The sequence below is a fragment of the Balaenoptera acutorostrata genome, chromosome 19 (genome assembly GCF_949987535.1).
Source record: "Balaenoptera acutorostrata chromosome 19, mBalAcu1.1, whole genome shotgun sequence".
NCBI classification, from domain to species: domain Eukaryota; kingdom Metazoa; phylum Chordata; class Mammalia; order Artiodactyla; family Balaenopteridae; genus Balaenoptera; species Balaenoptera acutorostrata.
The window spans coordinates 34,005,820-34,025,128 of NC_080082.1; the positions used below are offsets into that span (position 1 = coordinate 34,005,820).

At 51.7% G+C, this 19,309-nt stretch overlaps 1 protein-coding gene across 1 annotated transcript; it reads left to right on the forward strand.

Moving 5' to 3' along the window:
- Window positions 1-11,901: 11,901 nt before the first annotated feature.
- SNX20 (sorting nexin 20) lies at window positions 11,902-19,104 on the forward strand. The gene is made up of 4 exons (XM_007167611.2): window positions 11,902-11,989; window positions 15,026-15,164; window positions 16,634-16,785; window positions 18,401-19,104. The coding sequence occupies exons 2-4, from the start codon at window positions 15,035-15,037 to the stop codon at window positions 19,067-19,069; spliced, it is 951 nt and encodes a 316-aa protein (XP_007167673.2). The 5' UTR covers window positions 11,902-11,989; window positions 15,026-15,034; the 3' UTR covers window positions 19,070-19,104.
- The last annotated feature ends 205 nt before the right edge of the window (window positions 19,105-19,309 follow it).

Genomic DNA, 19,309 nt, shown 5'->3' on the forward strand with positions numbered 1-19,309 from the left:
GGGTGGGGCTGGAACGTTCTGCGCCTGTCCTCATATGCCATCCAAAGTAAGGGAAAGGAGAAATCACCAGCTCGGAATGCTGCCAACACCTAGGCTGGAAGCCTTGCGCTGGCCAGATGAGGAAACTGAGGCAGCGAGGTTACCCATGTGTCTGGCAGCTTGGGAGGGAGGGCATCCTCAGTGCGGAGGCCACGGTAAACCAGAAAGGAAAATAGTTCTCTCTGGCCAAGCAGGCCTCCTTCTTGCGCCCACTGCCAAGCAGAGGAGTCAAGAGGGTAGAGGTGGGGAGAGGGGAGAGGAGAGAACAGGACAGGGTAGGAAGAGCTCTGGGCTTGACCCTGGATTGGTTCTCAGCCCCATCACCACCCCTGCCCAGGTCCTGGGGAAAAGAACTACCACCCACCCTTCCAGAAACAGCCCAGAAATGGGGTCAGCACTCTCTTTCCGACCTAATGCCTGGAGGGCATGTGTGCAGCCAGAAATTAAAGAAGTTGGAGTTAAGTTGAGATAGGACATTCTCTGCGCCTTTTACTCAGAGGATGCCTAAGGACGGACAGCTGCTCTCTCCTCAGCATCGAGAGAGCCTGGACCACCCTCCCTGCCCCGTCAAAGACCATTAGGCTTAGAGTAGGCATGGCCAAGTCATCTGCAGGCAGGCCTTGAGCAGGAAGGCAAGGCTGAGTGGCACAGGACTGGCAGGTCTAGATTTGCCCACAGACCCCATCTCTCTCCCAGGGAAACCCCCGAAAAGATGGGCAGAAGCCAGAGGTGGCCAACCAGCTGTGAAGAACTACACAATTCTCAGCAGTTCTGGCACAAAGCCTTCTCCCTCCACCATTAGCTGCACTGAGAGACCCCACCAAGCCCAGTGATCTCTGACACACCCGTAGACATGCTAGGCCACAAGTGGACAAGTTACAAGTAGGCAGGGGCCCTTCCCAAACACTCCGAGTCTGGGTCAGCCGATGGATGCTTGAGCCACACATATCCAACTCGTGATGTCAGGGATCCTGGAGAAAGAGGCAGGCCCAAGCCAGAAGGTTTGCTGCTCTATCTTCCCACCAGTAGCTGGAAAGTCCCAACTCTGTCCTGGCCTTCTTCCAGAAACGTCAGAGGTGGGATAATCCCCAAGGACCAATCTGGCCAGCATCCTGTCTCTAAGAAGGCATTGTTCTTTCTCATCTTAAACATCCAGGGCAGAAGACCTGGCCTGTTGCTGTCCTCACTAACCAGCACAGGAAGTTCCTCATTATATTTAACCAAAGTTTTTCCCGCTTCCGTTTAAATTGGGAATGGGAGAAAACAGATGTCCATTCATCACCTATCTCATAAAAACTGTCCCTAAAATCCTACCTCTTGCCCCTTTACTCCCTGCTCAGACTTCCCCTCTTCAGACTAAGTCAGCCTCTCTCTGTTGCCTTTTCTTCTCTGCTTCAATTACTGCAACTTTGGAGTCATTGTAGTCTTTTCTAGAGGAAGGTGAGGTCTGTGCAAAGAAAAGGTCACTTCCTTGCTGAAACAGAGGGTCAAGTGGAAGGGTAACCCACGTGGGCCCCCCCTTTATCCCCAAGCCCAGGCCAAGCCCTGACATCTCCTTCCCTCCTGAGACACAGCCAGTCTGGTTTCTCTGGAGCCCTGAGCCAGTTGATTTCCTTAAGTGCTGAAATCTCAGCCTGCTGGGCCACTGCAGACAGAAGAGACGGAGGCCCTGGAAGCTCAACCTAACTGTCCTTCTCTCAGCTGGGGCCATGCCCCTGCTGGGGCAGTGGACCCATCCCTCTCACTTCCTGCGGCATCCTCCATTCTTGCCCCCTTCACCGGGCTTCTCTCTGGGAGAGCAGTTCTCATCAGCACTTACAAATACTATAATTTCTCCACCCGACCCCATTTCTCTGCCCCCTTCACAGCAGGACTCCTTAGCTGTTGTCTATACTGCTGTCCTCAAGTTCTCCCCTCCTATCCCCTCCGATCGTGTCCCCTTTGGCCCCCAGCTACTTCTGTCATGGTCACCAGTGACTTCCAGGTTGCTGGATTCTCAGCCCTCACCTCGCTGGCTCTGCCAAAGGCGTTTGTCATAATCACTCCCTCTTTCTTCCTTGAAGCACCTGCCTCATTGCCTTCCAGAACACCCCAACTCTCTGATTTTTCCTCCCATCTCACTGGCCACTCTTTCTGTCTCCTTGGCTAGTTCCTAATGCTGGGAGCCCCAGAACTCCCTGGTGGGACCTCTTTTCTCTGTATCACTCTCTCCCTAAGTGAGCTTACCTGCTGTTATGGCTTTAAATACCAGCTATATGGTGATGATGCCCCACATTTTATTTCCAGCTCCAACCTCCCCACTAAACTTTTGCAACTGCCTAATGGACATCTTCATGTGGATGCCCAATGGGCATCTCAAACTTCACAAGCACAAAGCCAAACTCCAGCTCTTCCCCCTAAACAGGTCCCATCTCAGCCGATGGCAGCTCTAAACTTCAAGATGCTCAGCCCCAAAACCTCCGAGTCACCTTTGACTCCACCTTTCTCTCACATCCCAAATTCTATCACCCCCTACCTTCAAAATATATCCCAAATCTGAAAATCTGATATTTTTTCATCGTCTCTATGCCATAGGTAACAAGCCCCCACGGTCTCTACCCAGAATGACAGCAGTGGTCCCCTCACTGGTCCCCCCACCCTTCTGCCCTCACCTCCCTGCATTCTCTCCTGTCCACAGCCAGATGAACCTGCTAACCTCTAGGTAAGAGCAGGTGACGCCTCTTCTCAAAGACCTCCAGTGGCTCCCAGTGCACTTAGAGTGAAAACCAAAGCCCTCGCAGTGGCCGTCAAGACCCCATGCAATGGATCCCCACCTCCCCACCCCTTATGTCTCTGCACTCATTTCCTACTAATCCTTCACTGGCTCCTCACCTACCCTGCTCCAGCCACGCTTGTTCCTAGAACAAGCCAGACCTGCTCCCACATGTCATGCTTCTGCCCGAGGACCTTTGCACATGCTCTTCCCTCTGTGGGTGCACTGTCCTTTCCCCCAGTTATTCACATAGCTCCCCCCTCGCCTCCTTCAAGTCATTGCTCGGTGGTCACCATCTCAGAGATGACATCCCTGACTAAGCTATATAAAACCACAATACCCCCAGCCCAATACCTCATCCCCTTTGCCTGCTTTATTAGTCTCCATAGCACTTCTTACCACCTGACAAACCTTGTATTTACTTATTGGACTGCTGTCCAACTCCCTTCTAGAAAACCAACCCCATGAGGGCAGGGGATTTTGTCTGATTTTTTCATTGCTATATTCCCAGTGTCTCATGCAGGGCACTGATCAAGATTGTGTGAATGAATAAAAGAATGAATTTACTCTGCATGGTTCCAGGAGGCAGAAGTGGAGCCAAGGGGTGGAATCTGCAAGTCACAGATTTTGACCAAATGAAGCAGGAGCTGCAGGCCACTGAACAGCGCTTCATAAGGAATGAGCTTCCCATCACTGAGCGTATGCAACAGAGGGATCCTGCTGGGTGGGAGGTCAGTAGGCTAGATGGGGTCCCTTCCTGCCTCAGATCTCAGAGTGCCAATTGGCTAAGGGGATCTGAGTAACCAACCAACTTAGGGGCAGAGTGGTTGGAACAGGAGAGCAGAAGCAACCAGAATGTCACTCTGGTCTTCACCAAGGGGTCAGGAGACGGGTGACATGGCAGGCTTCTCCCCTCTATGGAACAAGGACCCTGTGGCCAGGGAACAGCCCATGGGGAGATGGAGCCCACAACAGGGAGGAGACTAAGAGCTCCAAAAGAGAGAGAGAAGCAAGAACAAACTCAGAACCAAGGGTCCAGCTGTGGGAGGCCTCCCTGGAGGGGATGGAGGGAGGCTTGTGAGTTTGCTGCAAAGCAAGGAGGACCAGATGGCGGTTGCTCAACATTAGGAGCGAAGGAGAGGATGAACAGCACAAAGGATGGGATGCCGGCAGGCCCTGGTGTGGGCGGGTCTGGGCAGGGATGGGATGCAGAATGGGCAGGGGTCTCCACACCCACCACGGGGGAGGAGGAGGAGGTAGGAGACCCCCATGACAGTTACAAGGCCACAGGCAGGGTTAGAGATCATCCAGGCACTCTCATTTATACCCACCCATCCACAAGTAAGGTGAAAATGGGGAAACTGAGGGAGAGAGGAGGGGACTGAACAGAGAGTAGCTCCCGCTCAGACCTGAAGCCTGGCCTCCTCATTCCCAGGCCGGCCCGGTGCCTCGAAACTTCATCCTGCATGTTCTGCCCCCACAAACCCCTCGATCCCCAAATCACGGTCTCTCTCCAGACCTCAGAGGCTCCTGGGGCAGAAGTTCCGCCCACTCTCCCAAACCCCCTCATCGTTTGTAGTCACAGCCCACCAGGAGGCTCCCCAACCTCGAAACACCCCCTTTCCGTCTAGACCCCGGGACTCCTGAAGGGGAAACCGAGGCAGCCCCATCCTAAGGCTGGCGGCCTGGACCGTTCGGAAGTCAGGTGTCCCAGTCCCAGGAGCGGGACCCTCGGCACCTGCCGCCCCCGCGCGGAGCTCACGACCACTCACGCCCAGCGCCCCAAGCTTGAGTCTTGACTCCCCGGCTCAGCTCCAGCCTGGGCTGCGCGGGCACTCGGGCCCCGGCCCCGCCCCCGCCCCCGACGTGCCCCGCACCCACTGCCCACCCTCTGCCTGCAGCCCCGCCCCTCCCGAGAGAGCCAGCCGGACCGTGGGCGGCGGAGCAGGCAGGGCAGAAGCAGGCTGGACGGCCGGTGCCGCGTGACCCGGGCCAAGTATGTCATCCTTCCTGAGCCACCTTTCAACCGGAGGGAATCGAAGAGTCTCTCAGGACAAGTCCCCCATCTAACACACACGCACACACACACACACACACGGAAATATCCTGTGAATTGAAAAGCTAGGAAAGCTGTTGGGGTCAGTATTACCCAACGCACCCTTTGAGGGTCAGGAAGTTCATAGTCATCTAAAGCCTTACTATTGTGAAGTCCCAGGACGGAGTTCTCTGGAGTGTGATGGTTGCGTGTTAGGTAACAGTGGACAGGGCATTTAAACTTCCTCTTTCTACATTTTTCTTTCAATTCTTCTCAGTTGAGGCAAGCCAGCTCAGTTTAGTACTAATAGGGCTTGAACACCTCTCTAACACTGCCTAGTCTACTTGGCTCTGTGACATTATCTAACTAGAATTCACCAGCACTGTTTTGTTTACATTAGATTTATTTTATTTTATGATTTCTTATTCCTGGCAAGTGATTGCTGGTTTTTCATTGAAGGTATTAATATAAACATTCCTTTTAAAGCATTTGTAATTGGAGGCTTCCCTGGTGGCACAGTGGTTAAGAATCCGCTTGCCAATGCAGGGGACATGGGTTCGAGCCCTGGTCCAGAAAGATCCCACATGCCGCGGAGCAACTAAGCCCGTGCACCGCAACTACTGAGCCTGCGCTCTAGAGCCCGTGAGCCACAACTACTGAGCCCGCATGCTGCAACTACCGAAGCCCATGTGCCTAGAGCCCATGCTCCGCAACAAGAGAAGCCACTGCAATGAGAAGCCGGCATACCGCAACAAAGAGCAGCCCCCGCTCGCCACATCTAGAGAAAGCCTGCATGCAGCAGCGAAGACCCAACACAGCCAAAAATAAATAAATAAAATAAAAATAAATTTAAAAAAAAAACATTTGTATTTGGAAAATTTTAAATGTAAAGTCAATTTCAAGGAAAAAAACTGACATTGACATAGTACTTTACAGATACTCATTTAATCCTACCTACAGGATATTGACTATCTTTACCCTAATTTGTAGAGGAAGAAACTGAGGCACAGAAAAGTTAATTACTTTATCCAAGTCATGACAGCAGAGCCGAGATTTGCCCCCCAGATGTCTAACATCAAAGTTCATGCTCAAACCACTACCCCACACTGCCTCCAGGTAAATACCTGCACTGCTGGTGCACATTTGGTTGAGGCTGGGAAATGCTGTGTTAGAGGCACTGAATCTAACCCCAGGAAAATCATTCCAGATGGTGTACAGATCCGTCTACAAGGATGTTCACCACCATCTTACCTGTAACAGCAAAAACCTGGAAGCCTCCTGAATGCCCAATAATAGCAGATTACTTAAGAAAAGTAACAGAGCAACTGAACCTGGAAAACTTACCCGATTCATCTTCTCTTATACTCCACATCCAACCTGGGAGCAAATTTGTCAACCTGACCTTCAAAACATATTCAGAATGCAGCCACTTCTTACCATAGCCACTATTACTACTTGGGTCCAAATCACTGTCATCTCTCACCTGGCAAGAGCGCCCAGCCATTCCCCATGACTCTAACTAGTCTCTCCTCAACCTCACACTGAGCAGCAGTCTCCGTGCTGGTCCCCTGCTCCAAGCAGCCCACTCTGCTCCAAGCAGCCCACCCACCCACCAGTGTCCAAACCATTCTACAGCCAGGCCCACATGATGCACCAGTGTCCTTATAGCTCTTGGTCCTCCCACCTCTGTGCTTTGCTCACTCTGGCCCTCAGTGGGAGGCAACAGGTTGAATAGCATAGACTTTGGACTCTAGCGAACTTGGATTTGAATCCCAGATCTCTATACCTTTGGGCCAGTTATTTAACCTTGGCCTCAGTTTCCCTAACAGCTAAGTGGTGCTGACAATTCACTTAGATCTTGTCGTGAGGAGTACAAATATAGAACTTGGCACAGAGTAAGCCCTGAACTCTGTATAATATGAATGTTATTTATTGAATACTTACTATATGCCAGGCACTGTACTCTCATCCCTCACATGAGCCTCTTTATGGAATAGGTACTATTCTTTGCCCCCACTCTTTTGAGATGAAGAAACAGGTTCCAAGAGGTATATAATTTTCCTAAGATGACTCAGCTACAGGATGGTGGAGCTGTTAATCAATTCCACATCTTTCTTTCACTCCTTTTGTTGGGACTTACCTATCCTTCAGTGCCCACCTCCCTCCAGGGAGCTTTCCACTGTCCCCACGGAAGTCTCCAGTCCTCTGAGCTACCAAGGAGCAGCCTGCCTGTGCTCTTGTTTGCTCTCAGCCTGAATGGTGTTCTGTTTCAGTTCATGCTCCATGTGTCCATCCTGTTTTCCCACCAGACTGTGAGTCCTTGAGGGCTTGAGACATTCCTTCACCATTGCTGGACCTCCACCTCTGGCCCAGTGCCTGGCCCAAGTTTGTTGAGTGACTTATTAAAAGAGAGACAATGCACGAGGGAAAGGCACAGTAGAGAAGGCAGCTTTTCACTGAGCTGCCTCAAACCTGAGGAACCCAATGTACCTGGGGCTTTTGGACAGCCTCTGGTCTTACCCATCCCCATCTCAAGACCAGACCCACATTTTGTCCCCTCCCCCCACCTCCAGCCCTAACCAACTCCAAGCTCATCAGTGAATCAGGCGGGTTTTGCTGAAGATCAGACACCCAACAAATCCAGCTCCCCTGATGGGTGGGCCTCCTCTTCTGCAGACCCCTTACTGTGTCTCCTCTCTACTCCCCCTCCCCCATATGGTTTCTAGAATCACCTTCAGTTTCTCAAACCCTTCCCTTCTAGCCCCAAGCTTACAAATTCCACTTCAGCAAAACAGAATATTCCACCAGCTGAACTTACTGTCTTTGAAAAACAGTTTCTCAATCCTCTGTCATTAGTTCACTCAAAGCCAGCTCACATCACCCTTCTTTTCAGATTAGAAAAAGGTGTCCCCTTTACCTGAGGGAACACAGGAGCCAGCTTGGAAAAGCAGAGTGAGGGCTGGATTTCAGCCCCACTCCTGCCCTCCTGAGGCGCTCTGGGCAGGGCACAAACCTTCAAACTACGTGCAATGGCCCTAAACTCCCATGCAAACTCATCAAAGCCTTTACCTAAGCAAACAGATCTCCCAGGAACACAAGATGTTTGTGTCCTGCTGATAATTAAAGTTAGATTTTCTCCACATTTTAGCCATGAATTCTTACACAGATCAGAAGGACTGACAGAGCTTGTGTGAGGCCCAGGAAGGGCTGAGGTGTTTCCCCAGCCTGCAGTACAGAAATAGAAACCCACACCCCAGTCCCACGCCCCCGGCCCACCCGTCGCTCTGCTATGTCTCAGTATAACCACATCGGTGCCCCACAGCGCACTCTGTCTGTGGCCCTAATTTTAAAACCCTGCAGTATTAAGAACTTTAGAGATTTTTTAAAAGCTAATGTTTGTATACCCAGCTATGGGAAAACAAAATTGACATGACCGGGTTTTGCATCACCTACTTACGAACAAACACCTCCCCAGTTTGGGTTTTCTTTGCCAGACACGTGGAGGCACGCCTGTGATCAATCAATTCTTACTGAATTTCTCAAAAGTGGTGTTTCGGTGTTGGAGTCCCAAGCTTGTCAGACATCCAGAGCAGCAGTGAGTGGTAATTTACAGTATTGTCATCTGCCCAGTGTGGAATGCTTTGGTGCTGGGAGGATCCTTAACTTAATCTCATGTTGCAATTAAGGAAACTGACATGCAGAGAGGGCAGTGGCCTGTCCAGGTCGCACAGTGAGTCAGGGCTGATCTGGAGTCACAGCCCGATCTCCACTTCTCTGCGTTCGCCCACTCATTCATTCATTCACACAGTTACCGAGCACCCACTAGGTGGCAGGCGCTGCGGTGGGTACTGGGGACAGAACGCTGCCACAGACCAAGTCCCCGTGATCAAGGCATTCCAGACGGGCACTAAACAAGTAAACAAATAAGCAAAACAATGATAGTTCTTGACGGGGGGTCAAGGAGGGCTGCACAAAGTAGAGACAATCAAGCTGCACCCTGAGGATGAGAAAGAAAAGAGCTTGTCATGGAAGGAAGCGAGAGCAGGACATTGATGGCTGAAGGAATTGCAAGCGCAAAGGCTGTGAAGCACATTTGAGGAACAGAAAGCAGTCCGGATGGCCGGTGTGTGGTAAGTGATGCCGGGAAGGGTGCGAATGAGGTTAAGAAGGGGGCAACCAGCAGATTACGGAGGCCTCAGCGGGGGGGCTGGGTTTACTCGGAATGCGGGGGGAGGCCAATGAAGGGTCCAAGCAGGGTGAATTCTAGGGAAGACACCTAGACTCTGACATGCCAGCACTTCCCTTTCTGAGTTCCCAAGGCCCCTTGGTGTCCCCTTTGGCTTCAGTAGTGCAGTGGGGGGATGCCCATTCCTGTCCCACACCCCCCCATGACAGCAGAGCCCTGTCTGTCCTTGTAGACACATAGAGGTCCTCTGCCACCTCGAGCCCCATCCTTCAGAGAAAAGCCAACACCCGGCAGGTGGCCAAGTGTGGCCTCTCCTGGTTACTCTGGTCCAGCTAGTTCCTTCCTATGCAGGCCAGACGCTCCTGCGCGTCTGGGGGTTTCCAAAAAGCATCTCCCACCCTGAGAAGAGGAAGCAGTGGCTTCTACACACTCTTCCCCATGGTTGCTGGTTGGGGGTGGGAGGCACACAGGGCTGCAGAGAAGGGCTCAGAGTCTACACGGGTATCTCGCAGGTTCCAGGCCCAGGACAGGACTCAGAGAGGAGGAGAGACGGAGTTCCAGCCTCCCTCTATACAGAGCCTGCATCTCCACGCCACACCAGGTGTTCTATGGGGCAGTGCAAGGTGGAGGTGAATGAGATATGGCCCCTGCACCCCAGGGGCTCACCAGCTAGCAGGCCAGAGGCACACTACTGATGGCCCTTCCCCTGAGCTACACAGACCCTGACATGTGTGGATACTCTTTTTATAACAGTGATGGCACTGCAAAGCAGTGGGATTGGATGGCCATTTCAATAAATAAGGCCAGTAGGTGAACATGTGGGGAAAAAACATGGACCTCCTACCTCACACCATACACAAAAATCTACTTACTCTAAGGGCATTATACTGACGCAAGTAAGAAAGGCAAACTAGAAAGGTTTGCAGAATAATAAGAATTGCCCGCCCTTGTACAGTGCTTACTAGGTACCAGCATCGCCCTAAGTGCTTTGAGCATCTTAACTCATCTTAAGCCCCACAGTGGCCTGTGAAGTTGTTGCAGAAAGAACGATAAAGGAGTAATGTCCATGGTCTTACGGTATGACACCAGCTATGAAAGAAAAGATTGATACAGTTGAATGCTTTAAAGTTGGCAACTTCTATTTATCAAAAGAACCCATTAGAAGAGAGTATAAGTGCAAACCATAGGATGGGAAAGATATTATTGAGGAGCACATATACCCACATGAATACATAAAGAACACCTACAAACCATGAAGAAAATAAGCCAATGAAAAAAATGAGCAATGGACTTGAACAGACCCTTCACCAAAAAGGATATAAGGATGGCAAATAAGCCCATGAAAAGATGCTCAACATCACCAGTCATCAGGGAAATGCAACTTAAAACCATGACGAGGGCTTCCCTGGTGGCGCAGTGGTTAGGAATCCGCCTGCCAATGCAGGGGACACGGGTTCGAGCCCTGGTTCAGGAAGATCCCACATGCTGCAGAGCAGCTAGGCCCGTGTGCCACAACTACTGAGCCTGCGCTCTAGAGACGGTGCTCCGTGACGAGAGAGGCCACCGCAATGAGAAGCTCACGCACGGCAATGAAGAGTAGCCCCCCACTCACCGCAACTAAAAAAAGAAAGCCCACGCGCAGCCACGAAGACCCAACGCAGCCAAAAATAAATAAATAAATTTAAAAAAAATAAATAAACCATGACGAGATACCACTACACACCCACTGGAATGGCTGAAATAAAAAATATTGACCATATCAAGTGTAGGGGAGGATGCAGAACTTCTAGAGCCTTCATACACTGCTGGTGGGATTGCAAAATGACACAACCACTCAGGAAAAGTGTTTGGCATGATTGAGTACAGTTGAAGCTATTCATACTCTGAGATCCAGTAAGTTCGCTTCAGATAAATGTGTGCATTGGATGAATGTGTAAGAATATTCCCAGCAGCACTGATCATGATGGCCCAAACTAGCAACAACCCAAATGTGCACCAATAGACAAAAAAAAAGGTAAGTACTGATATATTCAAATAATGTAGCAATACAGCAGTAAAAATGAAAAAGCTTTAGCTACACACAAAAAAATTGATGAATCTTATTCACATAAATGCTGAATGAAAGAAGTAAAGCGCCAAAGCATACAAACAGTGTGTGTGGCTCAATTAATATAAAACTCAAAAGTGAATAAAATGAAACTATTGTTTTGGGGTCTGTTAGTATGTGATAAATTACAAAGAAAAGCAAGGAATTAATCCCCATCAAAATCAGGACCGGGGAGGGGAGGAATCATAGCTGGGGAGAGATACATGGTAGACTTCTTGGGGGGGGCGGGGTGAGCTGGGAGGTTTTATTTTTTGTCTTGTTCCAGCCTCCTGCACTCCAGGCCACAATACGGTTGGCTACAAATCATGCAACTGCCCAGAGGTTTAGCTTCCCTGGTACTTTCTGTCTGGCATGTGGGATGCAGCTTCCGCCAGAGGAAGGCACTCTGAGTCTACCCGCCCCCAATCCGGCCCTGGCTCTGCATCCCACCAGCTCTCTGTTCCAAGCCTCAGTTTCCCCATCTGTCCTTAGAGCAGGATGGCCCCCATCATGCCTAGCTCACTAGGGTAAGATAATGAACATTAAAGAGCTTTGGGAACTAATGTCCAAAATGCCAGAGATTGTCAAGGACCCTGAGGGTCAGACAGGCTGATGTGGGAACTGAGATCCAGGCCCAACCTGCCCTGCCAGGTCCGGCCCAGCAGGGCAGCCTCTGACTGTCTGTTAGTTGACTTCACTACCATCTCTCATCAGCCAATGGGCTGGGGCAACCAGGAGCGGGTCACACAGCTTATTTCCTGTTTTCATACAGGGAACTTAGCAAAGTGGCAGCCACTGGCCTGCTCGCCCAGAGCTTGGAACAGAGAGCTGAAGGGGGCCATGTGACGTCCCTCCTGGACCCCTGGACACGCACAGGACCAGAGACCTCAGGTCAGTGTCTGATCCCAAGCTCAGTGGGCCTCTGCCCACCTGTAGCCTGAGCCCCCTCCTCCTGTAACCGTCCCTCGGTACCCCTTGGGGGCAGGGGGGCAGGGAGAAGGGCTGGTGACAGATACGCAGGACTCCCCTCAGTGCATTGGGGCAGAGCGGGGGGCAGCTCCTCGACCTTCCGTCTCCTCAATTCCTTTTGAAGTGCCAGAAGCTTCTGCAACCTCTCTTGAGCCTGGGGAATGATCCACCAAACCTGTGTTTCTCAAAAAGTGATGCCAGGGAACGCCTGTTTCAGCATAGCCCTCGGGACTGGTGCAAAAGGCAGAATCCAGGGCTCACCCCAGGACCTGCTAGATGGGACTCTCTGATGTTGGGAGCAGGAAATCTGCCCCTCGGCACCTCCACCTCCACCCCCGCCCCTGAGGAAGTTCTGATATATGCTCACATTTGGGAGTGTGCCCATCCAATGTCTAGGATCTTCTGTCTCCTAGGTCGGACCAGGGTGCTTTACTCTGCTGGAGTTTCACCCCTGATGGAATGTCCCCTCCTGCCCCCTCAGAGAGGTAGCATGGGCTCTGAAGGGGGCCCTGTGTGCCCATCAGAAGAAGGCTGGACATGGCAGGCATCCCTTAGAGGGAGAAGTGATGTTCAGGGCACCTGGGAAAGAAGGAGCAAGGGTGACTGCTCCCGGAGCTGGATGGTGGAGGGGCTGGGCAGCTGCTGTCCGCTGGGCCAAGGACAGGCCCCCAAGCCAGGAGTACCAATACTTGTCATATTTTGTTGTAAAGCCTAGAAATCTTTGCTCTGCGGGGTGTAGAGATGGGAGGGAAGGGCTCACAGAACACCATGTACAGCTGTCCCCAAAGAGCTTTTGGAGTCGCAGGATTGCTTTCCCCATTTCACAGATGGGGAAACTGAGGACTAGAGACGCCACAGATGCACCAGTGACAACTTTCTCCCTGCCACTTTCCAGTTTCAGCCGATCCCATAAAAGAAAATCTAAGGGATCCGGCTTTGGCTGCAGAATTTGATATTTATTCTAAGCTCTGGGTTCATGCTCAGCTTTCCCAGGTCTTTACTGGAATGCCCAGCCAAGGCCATCATTCCTGGGGTCTCATGGGGTCTCTGGGCAAACAGTGCCCTGCTTCTAACCTGGCACCAGCTGCCTGATCAAGACAACAGAGCTGGAAGGGCTGGGACCATTGAGGCCAATTCTACTCGCCATCACCCATTTTACAGATGAGCTAACCGAAGCAGGTGCATAGGGGTGCCCACAGGAATCACTGAGCCCCCAAGAGTCCTGGCTACCCAAAGTCCGTTGGATAAGAGTGTGTGGTATCTTGCCTGGGCACCTACCAGAATATAGGGAACCTGTTCCTAGCCATCCATCATCTAGGACAGGGTTGGTGGCCACACCTCTCAGGTGGGGAAACCGAGGACTGGAGATATTAAAGAACTTGCCTACGGACCCACAGTTGGTCAGGAAAGGGAGGGAAGGGCCCACAGAACACCATGTACAGCTGTCCCCAAAGAGCTTTTGTAGTCACAAGATTGCTTTCCCCATTTCACAGATGGGGAAACTGAGGACTAGAGACTCCCCTTTCTCCTTAAGGGGAGAAAGCTATAGGGTACTCAAGCGCGTGCAGCCCTGGTCCAGCCATGCCCTGCTCTGTGCTTCGGTTTCCCATCTGTATAGGATGAGGCTGGACAGAGGGTCCCTGAGAGCCACCCACTGGACACCAGCACAGAGCCCCCTGGAGAATGCCCCAGGGTTCCTTTCACCTGACACAGCAAGAGCGCATTAAGAAGGAGGTCAGGTCACCTGCACCCTTCTTAGTTTGAATTTCTGTGCCTAAATGGTACACCAGCTACTCACTCCATCTGAGCCGATGTTTTCATTGGCCCTTTTTCTAATTTGTCTCAGACATTTTAACTTGTATTCCAACTTACGTCTTAATTCAGCCATTTATTTCTCAAATATTTCCTAGAGCATCTATCACGGGTCAGGTACTAATAAAAGGGACTAATATGGTGTCTGGTATGTGCGCAGCCCCGATCTGGTACTTCGCACGGTGTGCCTGACTTAACACTCACACCAGCCTCATGAAGGTTGTCGTGCCCCTTTTGTAGGAAACTGAGGCTCAGAGAAGTTAAATAACTTCCAGGCACCAGCTCATCTTGTTCACTTACCTGGGTCACAGACAGAGTTACGCATAAACTGAACCCCAGGACTTCTGCTGCCCACCCTCCCCTGAGTACCAGGGAGAGGATTCTGAAGTCAGACCAGCCTGCGTTTGTGTCCTGCCCACCATTTACCAGCTCTTGATCCTGGGCAGCTCAAAATCTCAGTTCTTTTACCATAAAATGGAGACGAAAAGCTCCTACCACGCACAGATTCAGACGAAGTGAGAGAGTGGGCGTTGAGTGCAGGGTGTGTGGCCTGCACACCACAGGCATCTGGCTTTGCTTGATTGGTCACGCCCATCAGCCACGTGACCTCGGGCTAAACCTCAGTTTCCTTATCTGTTATTGGAGTCATGATAGATTATCGTGGGTGTCAAATCAGATAGTGGGTGTGAAGAGCCTGTGTGTATATGAAGTGGGTATAACAAGTTGTTAGTAAATGTTTGCTTAAAGATAAAGAGAGAGAAAAGGGAAGGATACACACCAGCCTCCTTGCTTTGGACACTGAGATTTTATTTACACATGTAATATGAAATGAAATATTGGTTTTTCTGGACAAGCCAGCAACTTTCTCTCAAGTAATCATTCAGCTACTACCTTTGCTTAAAGTCACCTCATTTAAAATTCAGAGCAACTCGATAATATAAGGATCCTAACTATAAGAGAAGGTTCTGCTCAGCCTTGGTGTGATCGGTCCAGCAAAGGGCCAGGCCCAGGCTCAGCATCTGGCAGTTGGGTGGATGGCTAGGTGGGCAGTGGAGGGCTCAGCAGTGGGGACTATGGGCACCCCAGGACCCACCAGGAACCCCAACACAAGTGGGCACTCACTGTTCTCTCTTGTTTTCCTGGCAGCCTTGGAGCATGGCAAGTCCCAAGCACGCCAGGAGCCCTGGATGGACAAGACCCATATCCCAGTGCATGGCAGGGACCAAGCCGAAAGCATCAGCCCCTGGCCCAGACCTCCCACGTCCAGGACCTGAAGAGCACTTAGGTGGGCTTGAGGCTTGGGGCTTGGTCGGGGGGATAGAGGTTTGAAGACATTTGAAATACAAATGTGCATACTTCAGTGGATGTCATGAGAAACAGGGCAGCTCACTTAACTTGTGTTATCCCAAAGTAGACACTGAAACAGGGATTTGGTGCAAGTGGTTTATCCAGGAGACAATGCCAGGAGGTATGGCAGGGGAGTGGGAAACCGAGGAAAGGAAGGGCAGGAAACCAGTACGGGATGTCGATGAAAAGATTACCACTGTGGGCAACTAGGGCTCAGTCCCAATGGGGGTCGTCTGGGAGACCGTATGGGGCACACCTTAGAGCTGTCCCATCCCAGAGGCGAGGAGGCCAGGCTGCTGTCCCCCGGTCCCATCCTCCATTGGCCGAGGTATGCTCCACAACATGCTGCAATGGCCCAAGAAAGCCCTCAGGGGGAGAGTCCTAGGTGCTTCCGATAGAAGCCAGTGGGATGTTCCAAAACAGTCAATGCCAGTGGGGGGGCATGGCTGGGCACTGACAGTGTCTGCTATAGAGCCAGCTCCTGGAGCAAACGTCTGCCATATGCATGCAACCCTTCAAGATGTGCTGGCTGACCGTCTGCTCTGTTCCTGGCCCTATGCAGGCACTGGGGAAGCAGGAACAATCAAACACCGTGCTGGCCTTCAAGCTTAGTAAGGAAACGGATCTGTAGAAAATAATGTAAGATGCCATGGAAAAGGCACAGGGACAAGGTGGGAGGCTCTTATTCTAACACCAAAGGGCAGTTGAAATGATATATGGGTTGGGTCTTGAAGGACACATTGGAGAAGGGCTCCTGGGACACATGTCCCTTGAAATAAAATATACAGTGGTTTGTGCATTTGGGGGGAGGAAGGATTCTAATCTTTGCCAAGAGCCTCAGAATGGCCTAGGGCTCATGTGAGGTTTAAGAAACACTGTTACTTTTTGAGGCAGGGAAAGAGGAGGATGGCATTTGAGGCAGAAGAAGTGGCATGTGCAAGAAAAAGCAGGGAGTGTGGGAAATGAGATGAGAGAGGAAGGGCCGGCCAAGCTGAACCTGGCGCCCAGCATCCTCAAAGCTCCCCCCATCATCCGCTGGTGTGCGCTCCGCCGGCAGTAGGGAGGGTGGAAACCAACCAGCCACATCCCTGCTCTGCAGGAGCATGGGGTTTCACAACAGCCAGAAGTGGACGATGTACCACAAACACACTGCATTTCCCAACCAAGAAGCCTCTTGGGGACGCTGGGCTGTCCCAGGTTGCCCACGGCGAGATGGATTCAGCCAGGTTGGGTGTAGGGGTCTGATTGATGCCCGACTGGGCCTATCCAAGGTGGGATGGAGGAGGGGGATATTCACAGCGCTTCCAGATTCCCACGGCTCATCCCATACAGACCCAGCGATCTCCCCAAGCCCTTTCCCCCAAAGCACACTGACCTGTGCTATCCTTAAGCGCGTGGTCCTTCCAGACGCCCACGGCAGCCAGAGCTCCAACTCCAGCATGACCACGCGGGAGCTGCAGGAGTACTGGCGGACCCAGAAACGCTGCTGGAAGCACGTCAAACTGCTCTTCGAGATCGCTTCCGCCCGCATCGAGGAGGGGAGAGTCTCCAAGTTTGTGGTAAGCAGAGACCAAAAAGTGATGGCGTGCCTTCACGGCCTCCTTCCCGGCCCTGGGCAAGGCTGGTGGCACCTCAGTCTCCTTGACCAGGAGATGGATTGACACACTTGAACTCACAGAGGTCTTCTGGCAAAAAATGGTCCAAAAGTGAGATTTCATGCTCAGCACCGGGAGGACTGGAGAGTCAAGGTGCCTCAGCCTAAGAAGCAAACTGCCCAGTTTAATCCCACGTCACCCGGTATTATCATCTGTGTCCCGTCTTCATTGTTTTTGATATCCTCATATCATTTTTATTATGTACCTCATTTTTTCTTTAAAGTGGATCACTTTTTAAAAACACTGAATAGATTTATTTCAAAGGGAAATACCTTAAATGGAAAACCAGTATCACACAGCATAAGAAAAGGTCATTATAAAAGTAAATACAAGGGGCTTCCCTGGTGGCGCAGTGGTTGAGAATCTGCCTGCCAGTGCAGGGAATACGGGTTCGCGCCCTGGTCTGGGAAGATCCCGCATGCCGCGGAGCAGCTGGGCCCGTGAGCCACAATTGCTGAGCCTGCGCGTCTGGAGCCTATGCTCCGCAACGGGGGAGGCCGCGATAGTGAGAGGCCCGCGCACCGCGATGAGGAGTGGCCCCCGCTTGCCGCGGCTGGAGAGGGCCCTCGCGCAGAAGCGAGGACCCAACACAGCCAAAAAGAAATAAATAAATAAGTTAAAAAAAAATAAAATAAAACTAACAATTCATGCTTTAAAAAAAAAAAAAAAAGTAAATACAAGGAAAGCTCAGGGCTGTTATTAAATTCTAGCTGGTTACCACGGCTGGTGGAAAGCTGGGCTTGGGGCTGTTTTCTTTGGGATGGAATTTCAGCCTATGTTGGGGGAGAGGTTGATGACTATGGAAGAGCCACACAGCCTTTCTTTGCCCCCCACCATTCCCCAAATGGGAGTGGAGTAATAATAATAGCTGACCCTGAGTGCTGACTGCACGTCATGGTTTCAGCGCATTAACTCATTTGATCCTCACCCAGTGAGGCAGGCTACTATCCTCATTCTCTGGATGAGAAAACGGAGGCTCAGAGAGGTTAAAGTACCTACCTAAAACCACACAGCTAGACCGTGGTGGGCTGGAATTATAACCCAGGCAGTCTGTGTCCTTAATCAGCATTCTCTTGAAAGAGAAGAGAAAAGAATAGTTTTCTTACTTGTAACATCACTGCCAGTGTATCACCTAAAACCATCTCCCAGGAGTTCCACACCTGGAAAACACAGATCTTATTAATCCGAGCCTCCCAGTTCAGGAACTTGAGGCCCAGTTTTGACCACGTTAAACCAAGAACGCACCAGGCCCCCGCACGGCAGGTTCCTTGCGCCCTTTCTGCCCCAGGATGCCTCCGCGTCGCTGTGTTTGTTATTCTCCGGTTGACTCTTGTCACCATTCGCTGTTACAGCTCAGCCAATGCTGATGGCAATTTAAACCAGAATTGCAGATAACCATCACCCATTTCCAGGGTATGCTTTAAATGATGGTCATCATTATTTTATTTCCCGGGCTCTCTCTGTCAGTTGAAACCCTCCGTGAGGATGTAGTCAAAGGCCCTCTCTCTTTGCACCGCAGATGTACCAAATCGTCGTCATCCAGACGGGGAGTTTTGACAGCAACAAAGCCATCCTGGAACGGCGTTATTCAGACTTCGAGATGCTCCAGAAGAAACTCCTAAAGACCTTCCGGGAAGAGATCGAAGATGTCGTCTTCCCCAAAAAGCACCTGATGGGGAACTTCACCCCGGAGATGATCTCCGAGCGCAAGCTGGCCCTCAAAGAGTACCTAAGCCTGCTCTACGCCATCCGCTGCGTGCGCCGCTCGCGCGAGTTCATCGATTTCCTCACGCGGGCCGAGCTGAAGGAGGCCTTCGGCTGCCTGCGCGCGGGGCAGTACACCAAGGCCCTGGACATCCTGGTGCGCACCGTGCCGCTACAGGAGAAGCTGGCGTCCCACTGCCCCGCGATGTTGGTACCATCCCTGTGCGCCATGCTGGTGTGCCACCGCGACCTGGAGCGCCCCGCCGAGGCCTTCGCCGCCGGGGAGAGGGCTCTGCAGTGCCTGCAGGCCCGGGAGGGCCACCGTTACTACGCCCCGCTGCTGGACGCCATGGCCCGCCTGGCCTACGCGCTGGGCAAGGACTTTGTGTCCCTGCAGAAGAGACTGGAGGAGAACCAGCTCCGGAAGCCCGCCTCCCGGGGCTTCACCCTGAAGGAACTCACCGTCCAAGAGTATCTGTACTGAGCCGCTCCCGCAGGAAGCTGGAGAATTGGGGATCACCATGGCTTGTGGGGGCTTTTGGGGGTTGATTCTGAGCGGGAAGAGCCACTTTGGGCTCTAGCTTGTGGGATGACTTTGAAGAAGCCCCTCCTCTGGTCCTCCGTTTCCCCATCTATGTTGAGCAGAGATGCTTCTGGGCATCCTTGGAAGCCTCTGCTTGTGTCCTGCGTCCCCCTGATGCCAGACCCACTTCGTCTCAAAACC

Excerpts from the sequence above, each read along its gene's own strand:
- SNX20 (XM_007167611.2), top strand. The coding sequence starts at position 15,035 with ATGGCAAGTCCCAAGCACGCCAGGAGCCCTGGATGGACAAGACCCATA. Across the intron at positions 15,165-16,633 it reads AGGACCTGAAGAGCACTTAG|ACGCCCACGGCAGCCAGAGC; the intron begins GTGGGCTTGAGG and ends TGGTCCTTCCAG. Across the intron at positions 16,786-18,400 it reads GGAGAGTCTCCAAGTTTGTG|ATGTACCAAATCGTCGTCAT; the intron begins GTAAGCAGAGAC and ends TTTGCACCGCAG.